This window comes from Vicugna pacos, chromosome 28 (assembly GCF_048564905.1).
Source record: "Vicugna pacos chromosome 28, VicPac4, whole genome shotgun sequence".
Taxonomy (NCBI): Eukaryota; Metazoa; Chordata; class Mammalia; order Artiodactyla; family Camelidae; genus Vicugna; species Vicugna pacos.
Genome location: NC_133014.1, coordinates 9,854,201 through 9,872,194, shown reverse-complemented (window position 1 = coordinate 9,872,194; position 17,994 = coordinate 9,854,201). Strand labels below are relative to the sequence as shown.

The following is a 17,994-nucleotide window of genomic DNA, read 5'->3' as shown; positions in this document are numbered from 1 at the left end:
TTCCATATAAATTTTAAGATCAGCTTTTCAATTTCTGGAGAAAAAAAAAACACAGGCTCCTGGGATTTTGATAAAGATTGCATTAAATCTGTACATGAATTGTGGAAGTATTGCCTCTTTAATAATATTAAGTCTTCTGATCTATAAATGCAGGATGCCTTTCCATATATTTACATCATTTTAAACTTCTTTTGTTAAATCTATTACAGGCATTTTATTCTTTTGGTGCTATTGTAAATGGAATTGCTTTTCTTCATTTCATTTTTGGATTACTCATTGTGAGGAGATCAAAATACAATAGATTTTTATATCTTGATCTTGTATCCTGTAATCTTGCTGAATGTATTAGTTCTAACAAATTTCTAGTGGATTTCTTAGGATTTTCTATATACAAGACCATGTCATCTGTAAATACAGACAGTTTTACTTCTTCCTCTCCAATCTACATGGCTTCTATTATTTTTCTTGCCTGCTTGTCCTGGCTAACACATCCAACACAATGTTAAATAGATGTGGAGAGCGCGGACATCCTTGTCTTGCTCCAGATCTTAGGAGGAAAACAGTCAATCTTTCAGCCACCACGTGTGATGTTAACTGTGGATTTTTCATAGATGACTTCTATGAGACAGAAGAGGTTCCCTTCTAATCCCAGACTTTTGAGTGTCTTTTATCATGAAAAGGTGTTAGATTTTGTCAAATGCTTTCTCCACATCTGTAGAGATGATCATGTGGGGTTTTTTCCATGTATTCTATTTAATACAGTTGTTACATTGGTTGGTTTTTGTATGTTAGACCAAAATCGCATTCCTGGGATAAATCTCACTTAATATAATCTTTTTTATATTTTTCTGGCTTTAGTTTGCCTGCATTTTGTTGAGGATTTTTACATCTATATTCATAAGTGATACTGGTCTATAGTTTGCCTCTTTTTGGCATTGAGTGTTCTGGCCCCACAGAATATTTTGGGAAGTATTTCTTTGTCATCTATGTTTTAGACACATTCAAGTTACAAATCGAGTCTCTTTAGTTGTTATATGTTTATTTGGATTTCTTCATTCAGTTTGGGTAGTTTGTACCTTTCTACCACTTTCCCCCTTTTCCATTTTATCTAGGTTATCTAATTTGTTGGCACACAGTTGCCCATAGATTCGGATGTCACTTTTAACTTGAGTGCCGAATTCTAACCACAGACTCTTCAGTGCTCGCCCCTGCCCACCACCCCTCTCCCTCCTGCTGACGCCAGCGCCTCAGACTCACCTTGAGAGGGGAAACCCCCAGAGCCATCTCACCTGCTGGTGAAGGTCAGGGCCAAGGCTGTGGCCAGGTGAGGCATCAGCTGCAGGGTTTGCATTTGGTGCTCAATAATTCTGACCTCTTCCTTGGCTTTGGGCCCGAACTGCCTCCGGCTAGAGAGAGAATCAAGCAGATACCATTTTACCGAAATCCAAGAGGCAACATTGTTCCAAACAGACATCTGTCCTTCAAATACTTCAGAGGACAGGATGCCTGAGTCTCCTAAAATGTAGTTAAGATATTAAGATATTAAAAATAATTCCAAAGAGAGTCCAACAAAAATCTTTTTAGCTTCCCTGGAAATTAACCTTCCCACCATGGGATATTTTTAAAGCTGTGTATCTATTTAATACACACAGTACTTTTTACTCCTTAACATTTACATGGCATTTTATAGTTCCAAGCGCCCTATGATCATTAATTATTCAGCTTTCCTAAGTTTCTGACATAATTAATAGGACCGGAGCGATATCCTAGAATATACTTCAAAAGGACATTCTCAATAAAGAGGCAACGCTCACCCCGGTGCTTCTGTCAGATTCACAGGCGGGCTGTTATTTTCAGCCCACCTAAATCCCCTCCACCATCCCTGCTGGAAAAGGTGTCCGTGCATCCTGCCTTAAACCCTGTGCCCTGTGGACAGCGCTGCATTTTGCTCTGACACAGTTGTGGAGGGGTGAACGGGGGCCCTCCTCGGAGCAGCTCAAAAAGTGGTGTGGGACTGTCCCCAGATACCACCCACGGACTAATCTTACAGAGTCCCGCAGCTGCAGACGGCAAGAGCCCAGCATGAGGATGTCACCCTTCTGCCCTGGACAGGCTGATGCTCTATGATACTGGGCTTGGCAGCCTCCCTCTGTGACAGCTCTGACCTTAATGTTGATGTCTGCAACATTTTACACAGATGTGTGCACCATACACACGTGCACACCATGCTAGGTTATCAAGCAGGCAAGGTGAACCTGTGCTTCAGACACCAGTGAAATGAGGATATCCATCAGTCATTCAAGGGGAGAGAGGATACAGCACATTTAAAAAAATTTTATATCTGATACCTTCTGAGTCATCGTGTAGTGCTTTAATACTGCTCCCATTTGTAATTAAAAGAAGGGCACAATGATCTTTTTAGTTCCTAAGGCATCTAGAATTTACAGCCTGGCCATGTCGTGTGGCTGGAAGTCAGTGAGGACACACCTAGCAAAGCACACAGGCACACTATGAGCGCAGGCTCATCTTCTACCAGCACAGCTTCCCCAGACGCAGTCTAACCACCCCACTGATGGTTGTCCGAGGACCACAACCCCACCCTGCCTTTGTCCATGCCCTCCATCCATCCCAACCATACTGAGCCACAACAGGGCACAGTGCCAAACGAGCCTGACAAGTCTATAGGAAAACCTCTCAGCTTTTGCTGGATCATGTTGAAGCCAATAAAACAATCACAGATCCAATAATGGTGTCATCATAATGTCAGGTCATTTTATCAACTCCATTTGTCCTCACTCTTAAACTTTCATTTCAAAATGCTGCGACTGTACTGTGACTTGTCCTATGGTCGTTGTGGCAAAGCTCTTGTCCACTGAAACCAGACGCTGCCACATGCGATTCACTCCCCTGGGGGACATCCACACGCCTGCTCTGTGCCGGCACCACACCAGGCGCTGGGCATCCACCAGAGTCAGGACGGCCCAAGGAATAATAAAAACATCTCAGCATCTCGAGAATTGTAGTTACTCTGTCTTTTCAATTTCTCTTGCAAAAAGCATTGTATACACCCATACAAGGGATTATAAAGATGACAATAAGGCTGAGCTTTTAAGAAGCCTGCACTGTATATTTCTGAAAGCTCTGCCACCTAGTTTCCAGTAGGTGGTGAGCAGGGAGAGCCTTGTGCACGCCTCCCCCGGCCCCTGCCCACCCCACCCTGTCAATCACCAGTATCTCCTTATTTGGTACCAGAACATCACTGCAGGAAGCATCACCCGCATGGCAACAGCAAAAGAAGGGACTGATCACAGCAACTTTTAGTTTTAGTTTTTGCCAAAAAATAATTCCAGTAACAGAGTGATTGGAGATGGTGTCCCATCGAATTTTCTGTGTGTGCGGTGTCTGTCTCGGCCGGCACTCAGCAGACCCTCAATGTTTGCTGAATGAATGAAAGAATGAATGTGTTCTGCCAATGAGGAAATGCAGGTGAGACACCACGGAGGGGCTCACCCTGACCTCAGGGAGGGTCTTTGGATGCCAGGTCTGACCCCCGACCTGCCACGCCTCTGTTCCCCAATGTGAACACCCCTTGTAATCACCCCATTTCTTCTCTGACCCTCATAGTTCAATTGGGTGACAGGTGCTGAACAGAAAGAGGCCACCAAGGGTCCGTGCCTGTCATCACCCTGACGGGGACGGAAGAGTTTGGTTAATGTATTGCCAGGTGACCAGGCGACTTCATATGTCTCAGGAGATTTCCCAGCAAGAATCTGAACGTCCACTCTTTCTTGGAAACAAGGAAGATCTGGCAATTCTGGACCCCATTCCTTGACATAGTCCCCTGGCGGTCAGAGGACGTCAGCCCCTCAGGGGTGGGGGGTACAGGGCTGGTCCCCACGGTTGCCAGAGTCCTTTCCATTCTCCAGCATCATCAGCCAGCCTGGGAGGTGCTGCATTTTCAACCCCACCACGGTGGATTTTTTTCCATCCGGAATCGATTTACATCAGCATTGTAACTTGTTAACTAAGTTCCGCCATTATGATACACGGCCCAGCGTAGTCACAGTGTATGAGTCTATGAATTCATCAGGAGAACTCCCAAGGGCCGAACAGCCTTGGCCAGCTCATACAGAATAAAATCCAGAAGCCTCAGTTTGGCAACCAAGAGCCACTTTTGTCTTCCTCGAGGGTCTCAACCATTTTTCCTGCTCAGCCCCACAGACACCTTCCCGTCCTGGGCCTCTGTCCAGGCAGGGCGCTCTGCCTGCAGCCAGCCTCACCCCGACCTGCCACCATGTCACATTTATGGTGGCTCAGCCCCCTCCTCCCTGCTCTGGATTCGCCCCTTCAAACACCAAACCAAAGCAATCAAAGCAGGCAGCTGCTTCTCCCCAGAAGGCCCCGAGCATTTCATCTGTTACTTTCCCACACGGGAGCACCCTGCCCTTCCGTGCTGGAGCCCTGCACACCTGTATCAGCCACATGTTTTGATGCGTGGACATCTGGGCTTTGGCTGGCCCTGGAGGGACTGCCCTTCCCAGGACAAGCTGATTCCTCGAGGGAGCAAAGGACTGTATCTTTCATCTGCAAACTAACCAACCCAGAGCCCACGCCCCCAGCCACCTCCCGCAGGGGTTCTTCCACTCAGGCCACTGTTCCCCCGCCGGAATCGCCCCAGGGCCAGGAACCAGACCACTGGTGGCCTGGCTCCGACAGAGGCAGCAGAGAGAGGGGGCCTCAAGTCTGTGTGCTGTGAGAGGGCTTGGCCGGAGCAGGAACCCTGCCCTGCCACTCTGCGCTCACCCTCTTACTTATGCTCTCAGGGCCCGGGATGGTCCAGGCCCATCCCCTGGCTGCCAGCGCCCAGACACATCGCCCTGCACACAGCTCCCACATCCGTGCAACTGGCAGCGATGACTGCCTGCCAGATGCTTTCACCATCCCAGTTTACGATCTATATGGACACCATGTTCCTCCTTCCTTTTCCTCCACTGGGTTACTGTTTTCCTTTAAAAGCACATGTAAAAGCTACGTTTTCCTCTGTAAACATAATTTTCATTTCAGGGCCAGAAAACAACCCCAAAGTCACTGGGCTCAGATTCTTCATGGGCTTTAAAAACAGAAGGTGATGCATGTGCACCACAGGAGCCCCGCGAGAGGGCTGTGAACGAGGCCACTTAAAATTACAGCGTCGAGAAGCTATTTCTGGATTCCAGCAACTCATGAGGAATAGAGGAAACATTTATTTTGGGTTGTTTTATTTCATTCCCACTCGATTTTGAGCACGGCTGCTTAAAGCAACATTCACGGAAAATGACACAGCTATTAATCACCAACGCCGCTACTGCGCGCACAGCCTCTGGGGGCGGCCGCGCTGCCCGCCTCCCCAGCCCTCCCTCCGGTCTCTTCTCCCAGAGGAGGCCGGTGACCTACTAAAAAGATAATTGCTTTGCGTGTTTCCTGCTCTGTAGCATCGTTGCATCAGCCTGCTCCAAATGACATCCAGTCAAATTGAAAGGACGGGAGTTCTGTGGCTGGGCCCCATCCTTGACCCTGAGACTTCTTGTGGTGCGAACTGGTTCACGGGCATCTCTGTCACCAGAGGAAAGAACCTCCCTCCTTCACTGTCAAAGAGCTGACCTCTGCGGACAAAAATGGAGTAAATTCCTGACCCCTGGCCATGCTCCCTGTGACCACCTTTCCTCCAGAATAACTCAGCCACAGACTGGACTCAAGAGAGCCCGTGAGTGCCCCGCCAGTGGACCACTGAGCCTCATTCCCACTGGCCCCGGTGAAGCCCCCTAGCCTCTCAGAGAGCCCACAGCCCATCTGTCTTTATTTCCCTCCTTCTTTGCAGTGCTCCTGGACATAGAAACCCAAAGAGAAAATACATTACAAAGCTGGATATTTTACAGGCACCAGTTCGACCCAGCAGATTTAGTTCAGGGTGCAAAACTGGCTACTTATCATCTTGTGATGTGCCACAGACGCCTGACTCCCAGTCCCAAGCCTCAGCACACCCAACCCCAACCAACCCCATCTCGGGGTCCGGTTTGGGACCACAGAAGGGGCCGGGCTGCACACAGCTCATGCTATTTCTTCTGTAAAGTGAACATTTGATAATTTGCCCTGGGGCTCTGGCAAAGCAACCCTGCGTTGAAACATGAGGCTCAACATGTTACATCCACCGTGTTTTCACTGTCATTCCCCAAATGGGTGGTTTACAGCCCGTCTGGAGGAGAGATGTTGCAGGTGTATGTCTGTAACATGTGGGTAAGTGCTTCTTCATTAGTAGACCTGGTTGTGATTCAATGTGCAAAACGGTCCCAGGGAAAAGTTCTCGGAGTGCCCCTCCAGTCCTGCAGAAATTTCAGCAAAATAACTTTTGCACCTTCCAGACATCTTTTTTTCCTCTTACTCTTTAACAGTCTACCAATAACCACAGGATAGAATAGATGAACCTCAGTGGTTGTGACGGGTCAATGACAATCTTTAAACAGGAGATTTAAGATGCAGAAAAAAATGAAGGTGATTTGGTATCAGTGTCCAAAGGTCTAGAGAGAGCGCAGGGGCCGCCACCCCCCCACCACACACACACAGATGCGAGAGCCTGTGTTTTCTTGACCGGGGAGCACAGAGACAAAGAGCCTTCACCGTTGCTTTTTTCCCTTTTTCAAAGGTCACACCAAATCAAAACCCAGGGACATAAAGGCTCCCCTCCCCAGTAGGAAACCCGTGGGTCTAAAGTCATAGCCGGTGTCTGGTGGGGACTGACGTTCTGCCACCCTCGGCTGCAAAGACTGTCTACCCCATCCATCAGCCCTAGAAGAGCAGTGCCAAGCGGCGCGGGCTGCAGAACCACAGGGGGTTGGGATCAGGCCACCTCCTCCCATCAGTGGATGGATGACCCCAGAGGAGACCCAAGAAGCCCTTCAGAGAAGAGACCAAATGAGGCAGAGAAACCTGTGGCTATGTCTCTATATTTCTATTGTGTGGGCCATTTCTGGCCAAAATCACAACCCTAGGGTGTAACCATTGTAACCCTGACCACGCAAGACCAGTAGACAGCCAGGCCTGGCCACCCTGGATCTGAAGGTTGACCAGCTCTTCTTAGACAGTTCCGTGACACCAGCAAGAGGGGTCTGACCCCTTCACCACAGACCCCAGTCAGCCCGGCCGCCGCTCTGCTGAGTTTGTTCTTTTCCTCTTCTGGTGCCTCATGCGGCCCAGGGAGGCCACCCTGGGACCAAGTCAACATCACATCACCCCAGGCATCACAGGAGGTGGGGAGGACATTGTGGTTAAAATCCAGGCTTTGGGGAGGACAAACCTGGTTTGCACACAGACTCTGACACCTGCAGTTTTATTCCAGGCAAGTTCCTCAAACTCACTGAGCCTCAGGTTCCCTGATCCTAAAACGGGGCTGAAAATGACCGTGAGGACTAAGGGAGATACTGCCCACGCCTGACACCCAGTAGGTGTTCAAGGCATGGTAGGGTCAGGTCATCACCACAGTCATTACCGTTATCCCGAGTTCCCAGGATTAACCTCTGTTCTATTCATCCTTTATCTAGGAAGGCCATTAAAAACTTTCCCACAAGAAACACTTTTTTCCCCCTTTCACCCAAACAAAGCATCAGTCTATTCTGCATCACTAAAACTGCTGGAAAAAAGATTCTCAGGGTGAAGAGAAAAATCTCCTCCACTCAACTTTAAATTAAAGATAATGAAATTGCTGACAGAGAAGAAAGCAAGCTGTCAACTGGTAAGTTAGAAAATAAGTGTGTGCTGTGCGTGTGTGCGTGTGTGCGTGTGTATGTATGTGCTCGTGTGTGTGTGTGCTGGAAAAGCTTTCTAAAAACACCTGCCCTTCTTCTGTACCCAAGAACACCAGCTAATTTTATTCTCCCCAAATTCCAGGGAGGGACAAGGTGGACAAAATAAAGCCAGGGAAAGTGGCGTGGGCCGAGCCTTCCGGCACATCAAGTTGCCATGGAAGCAGCAGGTTCCTTCCAGAATCAATCAGCCTACCCGAGAGAGGAACCTGAAAGTTATTCAGAGGGTTCCCACACCAGGGAAATTAATTTACTTTTCAGAATTACAGCCTTAGTAATATCTATGAGTGACATGGTGGTGGTTAACGTTAGTCGCCAGAACTCTGATTCCTTGAGATTTTTCTTTAAAACAACTCGCATCCTTATGCATGCAAAACATTAGAATGGTGGGAGACGTGGAGCCATAAGTAACAGCTGCCTGGGGTGGCCTAAGGACTTCACTGTTGAATTATTTTCATTTTTTTTTAAAAAAATCACACATACATAGAGAGACAGAAGTCTCCTATCAGCTGCACTGCAGAAGTATTGCAGAAGCTACCAGCACTTTGGCCACTAGAGTGAGGAAGCAAGAGGGTGACCCTGCTGGGAGCCAGCCTCCTCTCCTCTCTACACTGTGGCAATAAAGTGAGTCATGTGAATTTTTTGGCTTCCTGGGGAAAAAAATACAAATTTAATATAATTTATATAAAAGTTAAATTTATACTACACTGTAGTCTATTAAGCATGCAATAGTATTACGTTAAAAGTGTACAGACCTCATTAAAAATATTTTATTGCTAAAAAATGCTGACCATCATCTGATTCTTCAGTGAGTCATAGTAGTAACATCAAAGGCCCTGGTCAGAACGGTCAACATTAACAAGTCCACAAACGATAAATGCTGGGGAGGGTGTGGAGAACCCTGAACCCTGCTACTCTGCTGGTTGGAATGTAGTTTGGTGCAGTCTTTATGGAAAACAGCATGGAGACTCCTTAAAAAACTAAAAATAGACTTATCATATGATCCAGCAATCCTACCCCTGGGCATATATTCAGAGAGAACTTTAATTTGAAAAGATACATGCACCCCAATATTTGCAGCAGCACTGTATATAGTAGCTAAGACATGGAAGCAACCTAAATGTCCATCAACAGATGACTGGATAAAGACGCTGTGTTATATTTATACAATGGAATACTACTCGGCCATAAAAAAGAATAAAATAATGCCATTTGCAGCAACATGGATGGACCTGGAGATTATCATTCTAAGTGAAGTAAGTCAGAAAGAGAAAGAAAGTTGTCATATAGTATCATTTATATGTGGAATCTTAAAAAAAAAGACACAAATGAACTTATTTACAAAACAGAACCAGACTCATAGACATAGAAAACAAACATATGGTTACCGGGGGGAAGGGTGTGGGAAGAGATAAATTGAGAGTTCAAGATTTGCAGATACACACTACTATATATAAAATAGATAAACAACAAATTTCTACTGTAGAGCACAGGGGACTGCATTCAACATCTTATAGTAACCTATAATGAAAAAGAATTTGAAAACAAATATCTGTATGTATATGTATGACTGACTATGATGCTGTACACCAGAAACGGACACAACATTGTAAACTGACAAGACTTCAATTTTTAAAAAACAAATTAATGAATTTTTTAAAAAACCCTGATCACAGATTACAATACTAATACAATAATCATGAAAAAGTTTGAAATATCATGAGAATTACCAAAACGTGACACAGAGACACGAAGCAAGCACAGATTGTTTGGAAAATGGTGCCGATAGACTTGCTCAATGCAGGGTTGCCACAAACCTTCAATTTGTAGAAAAAATGCAACGTCTGCAAAGAGCAGTGCAGCTAGGCACAGTGAACTGAGGCACGCCTGTGTCTCTCGTAGACGATCTGTATCAGACTGAACACATTTCTCACTATTCCGATTTGAATGAGAGTTTTTATCAAGAATGTAGATTAAATTTTTTAAATGCTCTTTCTGCACCAATTGATTACGATTACATAATTTTTCTTCTTTCGTCTATCAATATGGTGGACTGCACTGATTTTTGAATATTAAATCAGCTACGTACTAGAATAAACCCCACTTTGTCATGGTGTATAATTCTTTTTATATATTGCTAAATTCTATTTCCTAATATTTTGCTAAGGATTTTTGTGTCTATATTCATGAGGGATACTGTTCTATAATTTCCTTTGCTATTATACTGCCTTTATTTGGCTTTGCAATCAGGATACAACTAGCTTCATAAAATGAATTTGGAAAGTGATCCTTCCTCTTCTATTTTCTAGAAGAGTTGTACAGAATTATTGTTAAATTCTTCTCTAAATGTTTGGCAGAATTCTCCAATGAGAATATTTCGTCTGAAGATTTTTTAGGAGTTTTTTAATTAATTCAATTTCCTTAACAGTTACAGGATTATTCAGCTGTCTTACATATGAGATGAGTTGCGGTATTCTGTGTTTTTCAAAGCATTGGCCCATTTCGACTAAGTTTTCAGATGTATGTTTACACAGTTGTTCCTGGTATTCTCTCATTAACCTGTTTAATGTTTGCAGGGTCTGCAGTAATATCCCCCGTCTCATTCCTGATACTAGGAATTTGTGTTTTCTCTCTTCCTCTTTGACAGTGTTGTGAGGGCTCTGTCAATTTTATGGATCTTTTCAAAGAAGTAGCCCTTTGTTGCATGGATCTCTTTCCTTTTTTTTCAGTCTTCTAGTCTGCTGATTCCTTCTTCCGTCCCCTCCATTCTGATGCTGACACCATTCACTGGGTTTTTTATTTAGGTTATTGTATTTTTCTGTTCTAAAATTTCCATTTGGTTCTCCTTTAATATAGTCCATTCCTTCACCTCCACTTTCAATTCTTTGCCAAAGACATTCTATTTTTTCAAAGTTTCAAGCGTTTTATAATTGCTCTTTGAAGCATTTTTCTGATGGCTGCTTTAAATATTTTTCAGATTATTCTAACACCTCCATCACCTCAGTGTTGGTATCTATTGATTATTTTTTGTCATTCAGTTTGAAATCCTCCTAATTCTTAGTATGACGAGTGACTTTTTGTAATTGAGACAGGTACATTGTCATGTTATGTTGTGATTCTGGATCTTATTTAAATCCTCTGGATCTCTCTGACATGAAAGAAGTTATTCCTGATGTGGAGGCAGAAGGCTAGGCTCCCCACCTGGTCTCTGTTGACACCCAAGTGATGGGGGTGAGTTTACATATTTATTAGCCATAGATATGTCTTCTTAAAATTGTCTCATATCATATACCTATTTATTTATATACTGTGGTATTACTGTTTTTCTTATTTACTCACGGAGGCTCTTTATCTATTAAGGAAAATAAACCTTCTTTAGTCATGTTTGTTTAGATATTTCTCTACTGTGTCAAGTCTTTATCTTTGCTTTTTGAAATATGTACATTTTTTAAATGTTTATATAATCAATTTGCTCCAATACCTTTGCTTTGGAATTTTTTTTTTCCTATTAGGAATGTTTTTAAAACTATACCAAAGGACCAGACACTTTTTTCCTTCATCTGTGTTACTTTGTGGTTGTTTTAACTTTAAAGATAAGCAGAGGTGAGAGATGTAGGTCTACCCCAATGGGATACAGGAATAAATCTACCAATAGAGTTAACTGTAGCAAGTGCCACTAGGCTGACCGGAGAAGGATCTCTGAAGGTGAACAGACTCTTGCTCCTATCAGCTTAAAATAGCCATTCCCAGGGTTCAGACAATTCCCTTGATCTTCCTCTTTCCAACTGACTTGGCAGACGAGTCCTTGCTTTAACCTCTCTCCCACTTCATTCTCTAATCTGCCAGGAAATTAATGCAAGTCCTGAGCCTCCCTAAACACAGCTTTTTCCAGGCATCCTTTTTCATCTTTGATTCTAAAACTGAAATAATAAGTAAAAGCAAACTTTGATATTCTGTTGGCACCAGAATACGTGCCTTCAAGGAATATTTATTTAAGGGGAAAAAAATCTCTTTGAGTGGGTCTATACTGTAATAACTACCCCTCCCAGCAAAAGCCAAACACTTCATCTTCCATCTAACAGCTTCTATCTACCCAGTTGTTGGGCCTCACATCTGTCCAGCAACTGGATGTCAGATGTTGGATGAACACATCTGTGACCAAGGCCCAGAACACAGCAATGAAAAGTTCCCTCAGCTGGCGCTGTCCAGAGAACCCACCAGTGGTCTGCTGCCCTCAGCCACAGAATGGACCTTCATGGAGCTTATTATACCTGCTAATTTCCCAGGGTTTCATTTTAGGACATTCTGCCTTCACCACCTAGATTTCACTGCCACATTTTGCCCAGAAATATCCGCCTCGTCTGTGACCTGGCTCCAACCCTCTCCTGGGTATTCCCAAAGGACAATGCCGTCATCTGGGTCATGACAAGCCCATCTCATTTCTTTGTACTGATGGATCCTTGCACATAATTGAAGATTATAAAGAAAATAATCTGGCAGTTGTTTTCTTTACAAAAAAACATTTCCAAAATTAACAATTTATTATGCCTGTGACAAAAATAATTTATCTGCTTTGCAGGGAGACTGCCTAGAAATAAACTTCCACGAGGTCATTTGAGTTTTTGTGTACGATCTTGGGATACTGGAAATTATCCAAATCATGGGCTGCCAAAGAATGCAACACAACTTGACAGCCTGGGTGAATGCATTTCAAAGGCTGGTGGAGACTGGACCAGGGAACCTGCCAACGGTCAGGAAGCCAGGGTCCTCGTACCCCCTCTATCAGGACTGAATCTGAGATAACAGCACACTTCTGAGCTTTGCTCAAAAAGGAAATCTAATTTTCATCCCCAGCCAGACTCCACTCCTTCTGCTGACCTGCATCCAAGGTACTGACACCCAAACTTTTTCATTTAATCACTGAAAACTATTTCTAGAACAACTCCTAAAGTTTCAGGAAATTATCCTAAAGACATTAAGCAAATGGAGAAACATTAACTCAAAAGACTCAACTTAAATCTCATTTGAACCTTAATCTACTCCATCCACCTCTTTCCCCGACCCCTCACCACCAAGAGCTCAGAGAGATGGAAGCTGTACACTGGGCAGGTGGTACAGCCAAGAAGGCGGGGCTCTATCTCCATATGCAACAGAATGAAACTGGAGTCCTTTCTTACACTCTATACACACAAAAAATTACCTCAAAATGCATCGTAAACCTAAATCGAGGGGCTAAAACTATAATGCTCTTGGAGGAAAGCATAGGAGTAAATCTGCATGACCTTTGTTTAGGCGATGATTTTTTAGACAGGATACTGAAAGCAAAAGTAACAAAGGAAAAAGAGATAAGCTGGACTTCACCAAGGTTAAAAAACGTTTGTGCTTCACAGGGCATCATCAAGAAAGTGAAAAGATGACCCACATAATGGGAGAAAGTATTTTCAGGACATACATCTGATCAGGGAATGGTAACTAGAACATAAAAGGAACCCTTGCAACTCAACAACCCAATGTTTAAAAATGAGTCAAGAACTGAATAGACATTTCTTCAAAGAAGATACACAAATGGCCAATAACCACATGAGAAGATGTTCAATATCAACAGTCGTTAGAGAAATACAGATCAAAACCACAAGCGGATAGCACTTCACGCTCACTAGATGGTTATAATAAAAAAGACAGTAATGGGTGTTGGTGGGGATGAGGAGAAATTGGAACCCTTGTACGCTGCGAGGGGGAATGCACAATGCTTTAGCCGCTTAGGAAAACATTTTGGCGGTTCCTCAAAATATTAAGCATACAGTTACTACATGACCCAGCATTTCCACGCCTAGGTAGGGAAATTAAAACATTCGTCCACACAAAAATCTGTGTGTCCATGACTATTAATAAGAGCATTATTCACAACAGCCAAAAGCTGGAAGCAACCCAACAGCCATCACTTGATGAATGGATAAATAAAATGTCGAACACCCGTACAAAGGAATGTTATTTGCACTATAAAGAAGAATGGAATTCTGATACATACCACAACATGCATGAATCTGTAAAACATAATGTTAAATGATGCCAGTGACAAAAGACAACATGTTGTATGATTTTACTGATACGAAATGACCAGAAAAGGCCAACTGGTGAAGACTGACAGTAGATTAGTTCTTGCCTAAGGTTGGGGGTAGGGGTAACTGATAGTGACCACGAATGAGTAGAGGGTTTCTCTTAGGGACTGACAAAAATTCTGTAGAATTAGACTGTGGTGATGGATGTACAACTCTGTGAATATACTAAAAATCATTGAACTGTATACTTTGAATGCATAATTAATGGCATATGAATTGTATCTCAATAAAGCTATTTTTTGAAAAAAAAAAACAAAACAAAACAGTTGGGGCAGTTCATTTTACTTCTTCAAGGCCTCTCGAATTTCCAATCCGACACAATCAGAAATGTGCTGCTATTCACAAGGCTCTGTGTGCATCTCATGAGACGTGTGGACATCCGTGTGGAAAACGGACCGAGTGCTTGAAGATTCTATAGATTTGAGTGCAAAACAGTAACAAACATGTACCCAGATGTTCACTTTGAAGATAAAATAGAAGACTTTTGAAACGTAAGACAAAATCCACTTCAGGAACACTCATGGGAAAAGTATTCTGAATTTAGCTGTCATATTAAGCTAATTTATTGGACAAAAGCTACCGAGCTGGCATCTTTGGTTTCCACTGCCCTTCTCTCTAGACAGACAGGTGTAGTCCCATAACTATGAATTTCTTTCTGTTTGTACGTTATTCATAAGTTTTAAGTGGCACCTTCTGACACAGTTTTTTCCCCAGACACTGAAAACTTCCTTCAAGTTCTGTTATAATTTGAATCTACAATTTCTTTCTCATCAGCAAACCACTGAAGTGACTTGGGCTCCAACGAGATCACTCCTCCGGTGAGGTTCTCCCTGTCCTGCCGGCGTAGCGGTGTCTTCAGCTCATCACCCGCCAAGATAATGGGAAGGAGGAAGGATTCATGGCTGGCACAAATCAGAGTCCACAAGAACGACTTCCAGCACTCCTGTCAAGAGTGAGAATCTTGGCCCCATTAGTCTTTGGTCCACTGACTTTCTCTCGGGGGCTGGGAAGAAAGCAGGTGAAGAAGATTCTCGTCGTTGCTAGGCTGCTCCATGCCAGTGTATTCCGTGCCAGGGTTAAAGAGAGGAAACAAGAATTTTCAGAGCTGCTCCAAGTGCTTGGTGCATTCACACAGGTCACAGAAGCTCATCCACAAAAATCATCTTCTGGGGAGGTATCGGCAAACCTGAATTTTTGGAAGAGATACCAAACCCCAGCAAAGCTAGGTCATGTGCCTGAGGCCCCAGGGCAAACCAAGGCCGTGCTGGAACTTGATCCTCACGTCGTCCCATCCCTCCAGCTCTCTGCCAGGGCAATGCTGGGGTTACAGGAGACCGATGGCCACTGACCAGCGGCTGGGGATGGGGTCTGCATCAGCCCTGAAGTTCTCATCTTTGAGGGGAAGCAAATTCTGGAGACTTTATTGACTCTAAAAGCTCTAGCTGAAAAAGGAAACTGATGTAGCCTGTTCTTCGCACATACACTAAATATTTATTCAGCAGGTTAAGTCTTTGGGGAATCATTTAACGTATGTGTTTATTCAAATTACCAAGTAATTGTCTTTCTCTCGAAACGAATATTGGGAATTCTGTATACCTATGAGGAGAGGTAAGCAGATGTCCTCCACCGTCAGCAAGCAAGAGAGGAAAGCTTGCCATTCTGAAACAGCAAGAGGAAAACTTTGGTGTTACCTATCCTGAGTAAGAACGCTGGACTTTTTGTCCAAACTAGGAAGACAACGCAAACTTTTAAAGCAACAGCAAATTAACCCCTCAAGCTGGAATAGCAGCAGAAACAACCTCCGGTAATCGCTAACGCAGCAGCCGTGTGTCACGGCGCGCGGGAGCCCGGGACTCATGGCTGGGCTTTTTGCTCTCCATTCTCGCTGGAAGGTGGCAACGTGATCAAAGGATGTAGCGGAACCAAGAGTCAGTGCCCTGCGCTTCATATCAGCTGTCTGGTCCCATACAAAAGCATTTTTGATATATTTTTTGAAAAAGAAGCCAAATCTCCACTCCTCACAACAAGACCTGAAAATTCAGAACATGCTAACACATTCGATAATTTCACTTTCAGATCAAAGTTCATGCATCCCAGACCACCTTTAATACATGGAGGCAGAAACGCCGACAGCGTGGCCCGTCCACACCACGCCAGCATTTTCTAAATGGCGTTCTGCAGACTCTCGCAAAACAACAATGCTCTTAGGACCCCGGGGCAGGAAACCCTGAAAAACAATTGGGGGTAATGCAGTGGCAAGCCTGTATGAATATATCGTTGGGAAAGGCATCATGGGGGCTGGCAGATTTCAGGAGCAAGGATAAGAAACATTAGCCCCAAACCAGCTTTTAGGAAATAGATCTAACCTGTACAGGGGCTCAGTAAGACAGCTGAAGGCCAAAGAGCAGTTCTGGAAGACGACTCAGAAAAGGGGACAGAAACCTGAGATGGCGATGCATTCAGTTCGTCTGCCAGGCTAAACCCAGTGGAATGCCAAAACATCATGTGCAGAAGGCTCTTAGGAGAAAGTTCAGGCTGGCGGGTGGACGGTGGGGGGAGATGGCTGCAATACACCAGTAAGGACGTCAGGGAAAATCCTTGCTCAGTGCAGCCAAACATTGCTAAAAACTCTAAACTAGTGTTTAATGTTAAAGTAATCCATGCACATGGTTTAGATATTGGTATTAAAAGGAAGGACTTTCTCCTCCCCCACCCCTGCCCACACCCTGTAAATAACCACTGCTGACAGCCTCGTACTTCAGACGGCGTGTGTGCACACACGTGTGTACACATATCCTCCCATCCTTGTCTTAACACAAATCGGATCGCACGGTACCTCCTAATCTGTACCTTGCTTTTCTTCGCTGAATAACATGTCTCTGAGCTCTTTTAGATCGTATTACCGTCCCACCTCTTTCTTCATTCTTTGTAACAATCACATAGTTTCCCGGTATACGGTTTAACTACTTTTGATTTAACCAATCTCCCCTATTAGATACTGAAGTGTTTACAGTATGTTTCTATGATAAGCAACATTATCCTTAAATATCCATTTCCACTCTTCTACAAAGGATACAAGTATGCCTTTCAGCACATTTCTGGAAGAGAAGTTTCTGGTACAAAGGGAGCAGGCATTAACGATTTTTATAAGTACTGATAATCAAGAAGTTATTGAGGAAATCTTCCTATGCTGTTAGTGGGAATGTAAATTGGTGCAGTCACTATGGAAAAGTGTAGTGGTTCCTTAAAAAACTAAAAATAGAGTTACCAGCAATCCACTCTGGGCATATATCCAGAGAAAACTCAAATTCAAAAAGCTACGTGTACCCCAAATGTTCACAGCAGCACTATATACAATAGCCGAGACATGGAAGCAACCTAAATGTCCATCAACAAATGATGGGATAAAGAAGATGTGGTATATTTATACAATGGAATACTACTCAGCCCTAAAAAAGAATGAAATAATGCCATTTGCAGCAACATGGATGGGCCTAGAGATTATCATACTAAGAGAGGTAAGTCAGACAGAAACACAAATATTCTATGATATCACTTACATGTGGAATATAGGAAATAATATAAATAAACTTATTTACAAAACAGGAACAGACTCACAGACATAGTAAACAAACTTATGGTTACCAAAGGAGAAAGGAGGGGGAGGGATAAATTAGGAGCTTGGGATTTGCAGATACAAACTACTACAAATAAAATAAACAAGGTCCCATTGTATAGCACAGGAAACTATATTCAATATCTCATAGCAAACTATAATGGAAAAGAATCTAAAAAAGAGGCCATTGAAATAATAATAATAAAGGCTATTAAAATCAAACAGAGAATACTATTCATCCCTAAACACAAAATAGCACTTAGGGAGCCACAGAAAAGCAGGAAGGTCTTCATTTCACTCCCAGCCCTGAGAGCCACCTTTTGCCAGTCCCCTCCTCCAGGGTGCTTCACCTCACCGGATCCAGCATGGGCCGGTCCACACTTGCTAAGAAAGGACGTCAGCTCTTCTCAGAGAGCCCCTGTGA

General features: G+C 43.7%; 1 protein-coding gene across 1 annotated transcript in view; it reads right to left on the bottom strand.

Moving 5' to 3' along the window:
- Positions 1–17,994, bottom strand: part of ACOXL (acyl-CoA oxidase like) — a 247,466-nt gene that overhangs the window by 136,743 nt on the left and 92,729 nt on the right. Inside the window, 1 exon segment of the mRNA XM_072951449.1 lies at positions 1,290–1,406. Within this exon segment, the coding sequence (XP_072807550.1) occupies positions 1,290–1,406 (117 nt within the window).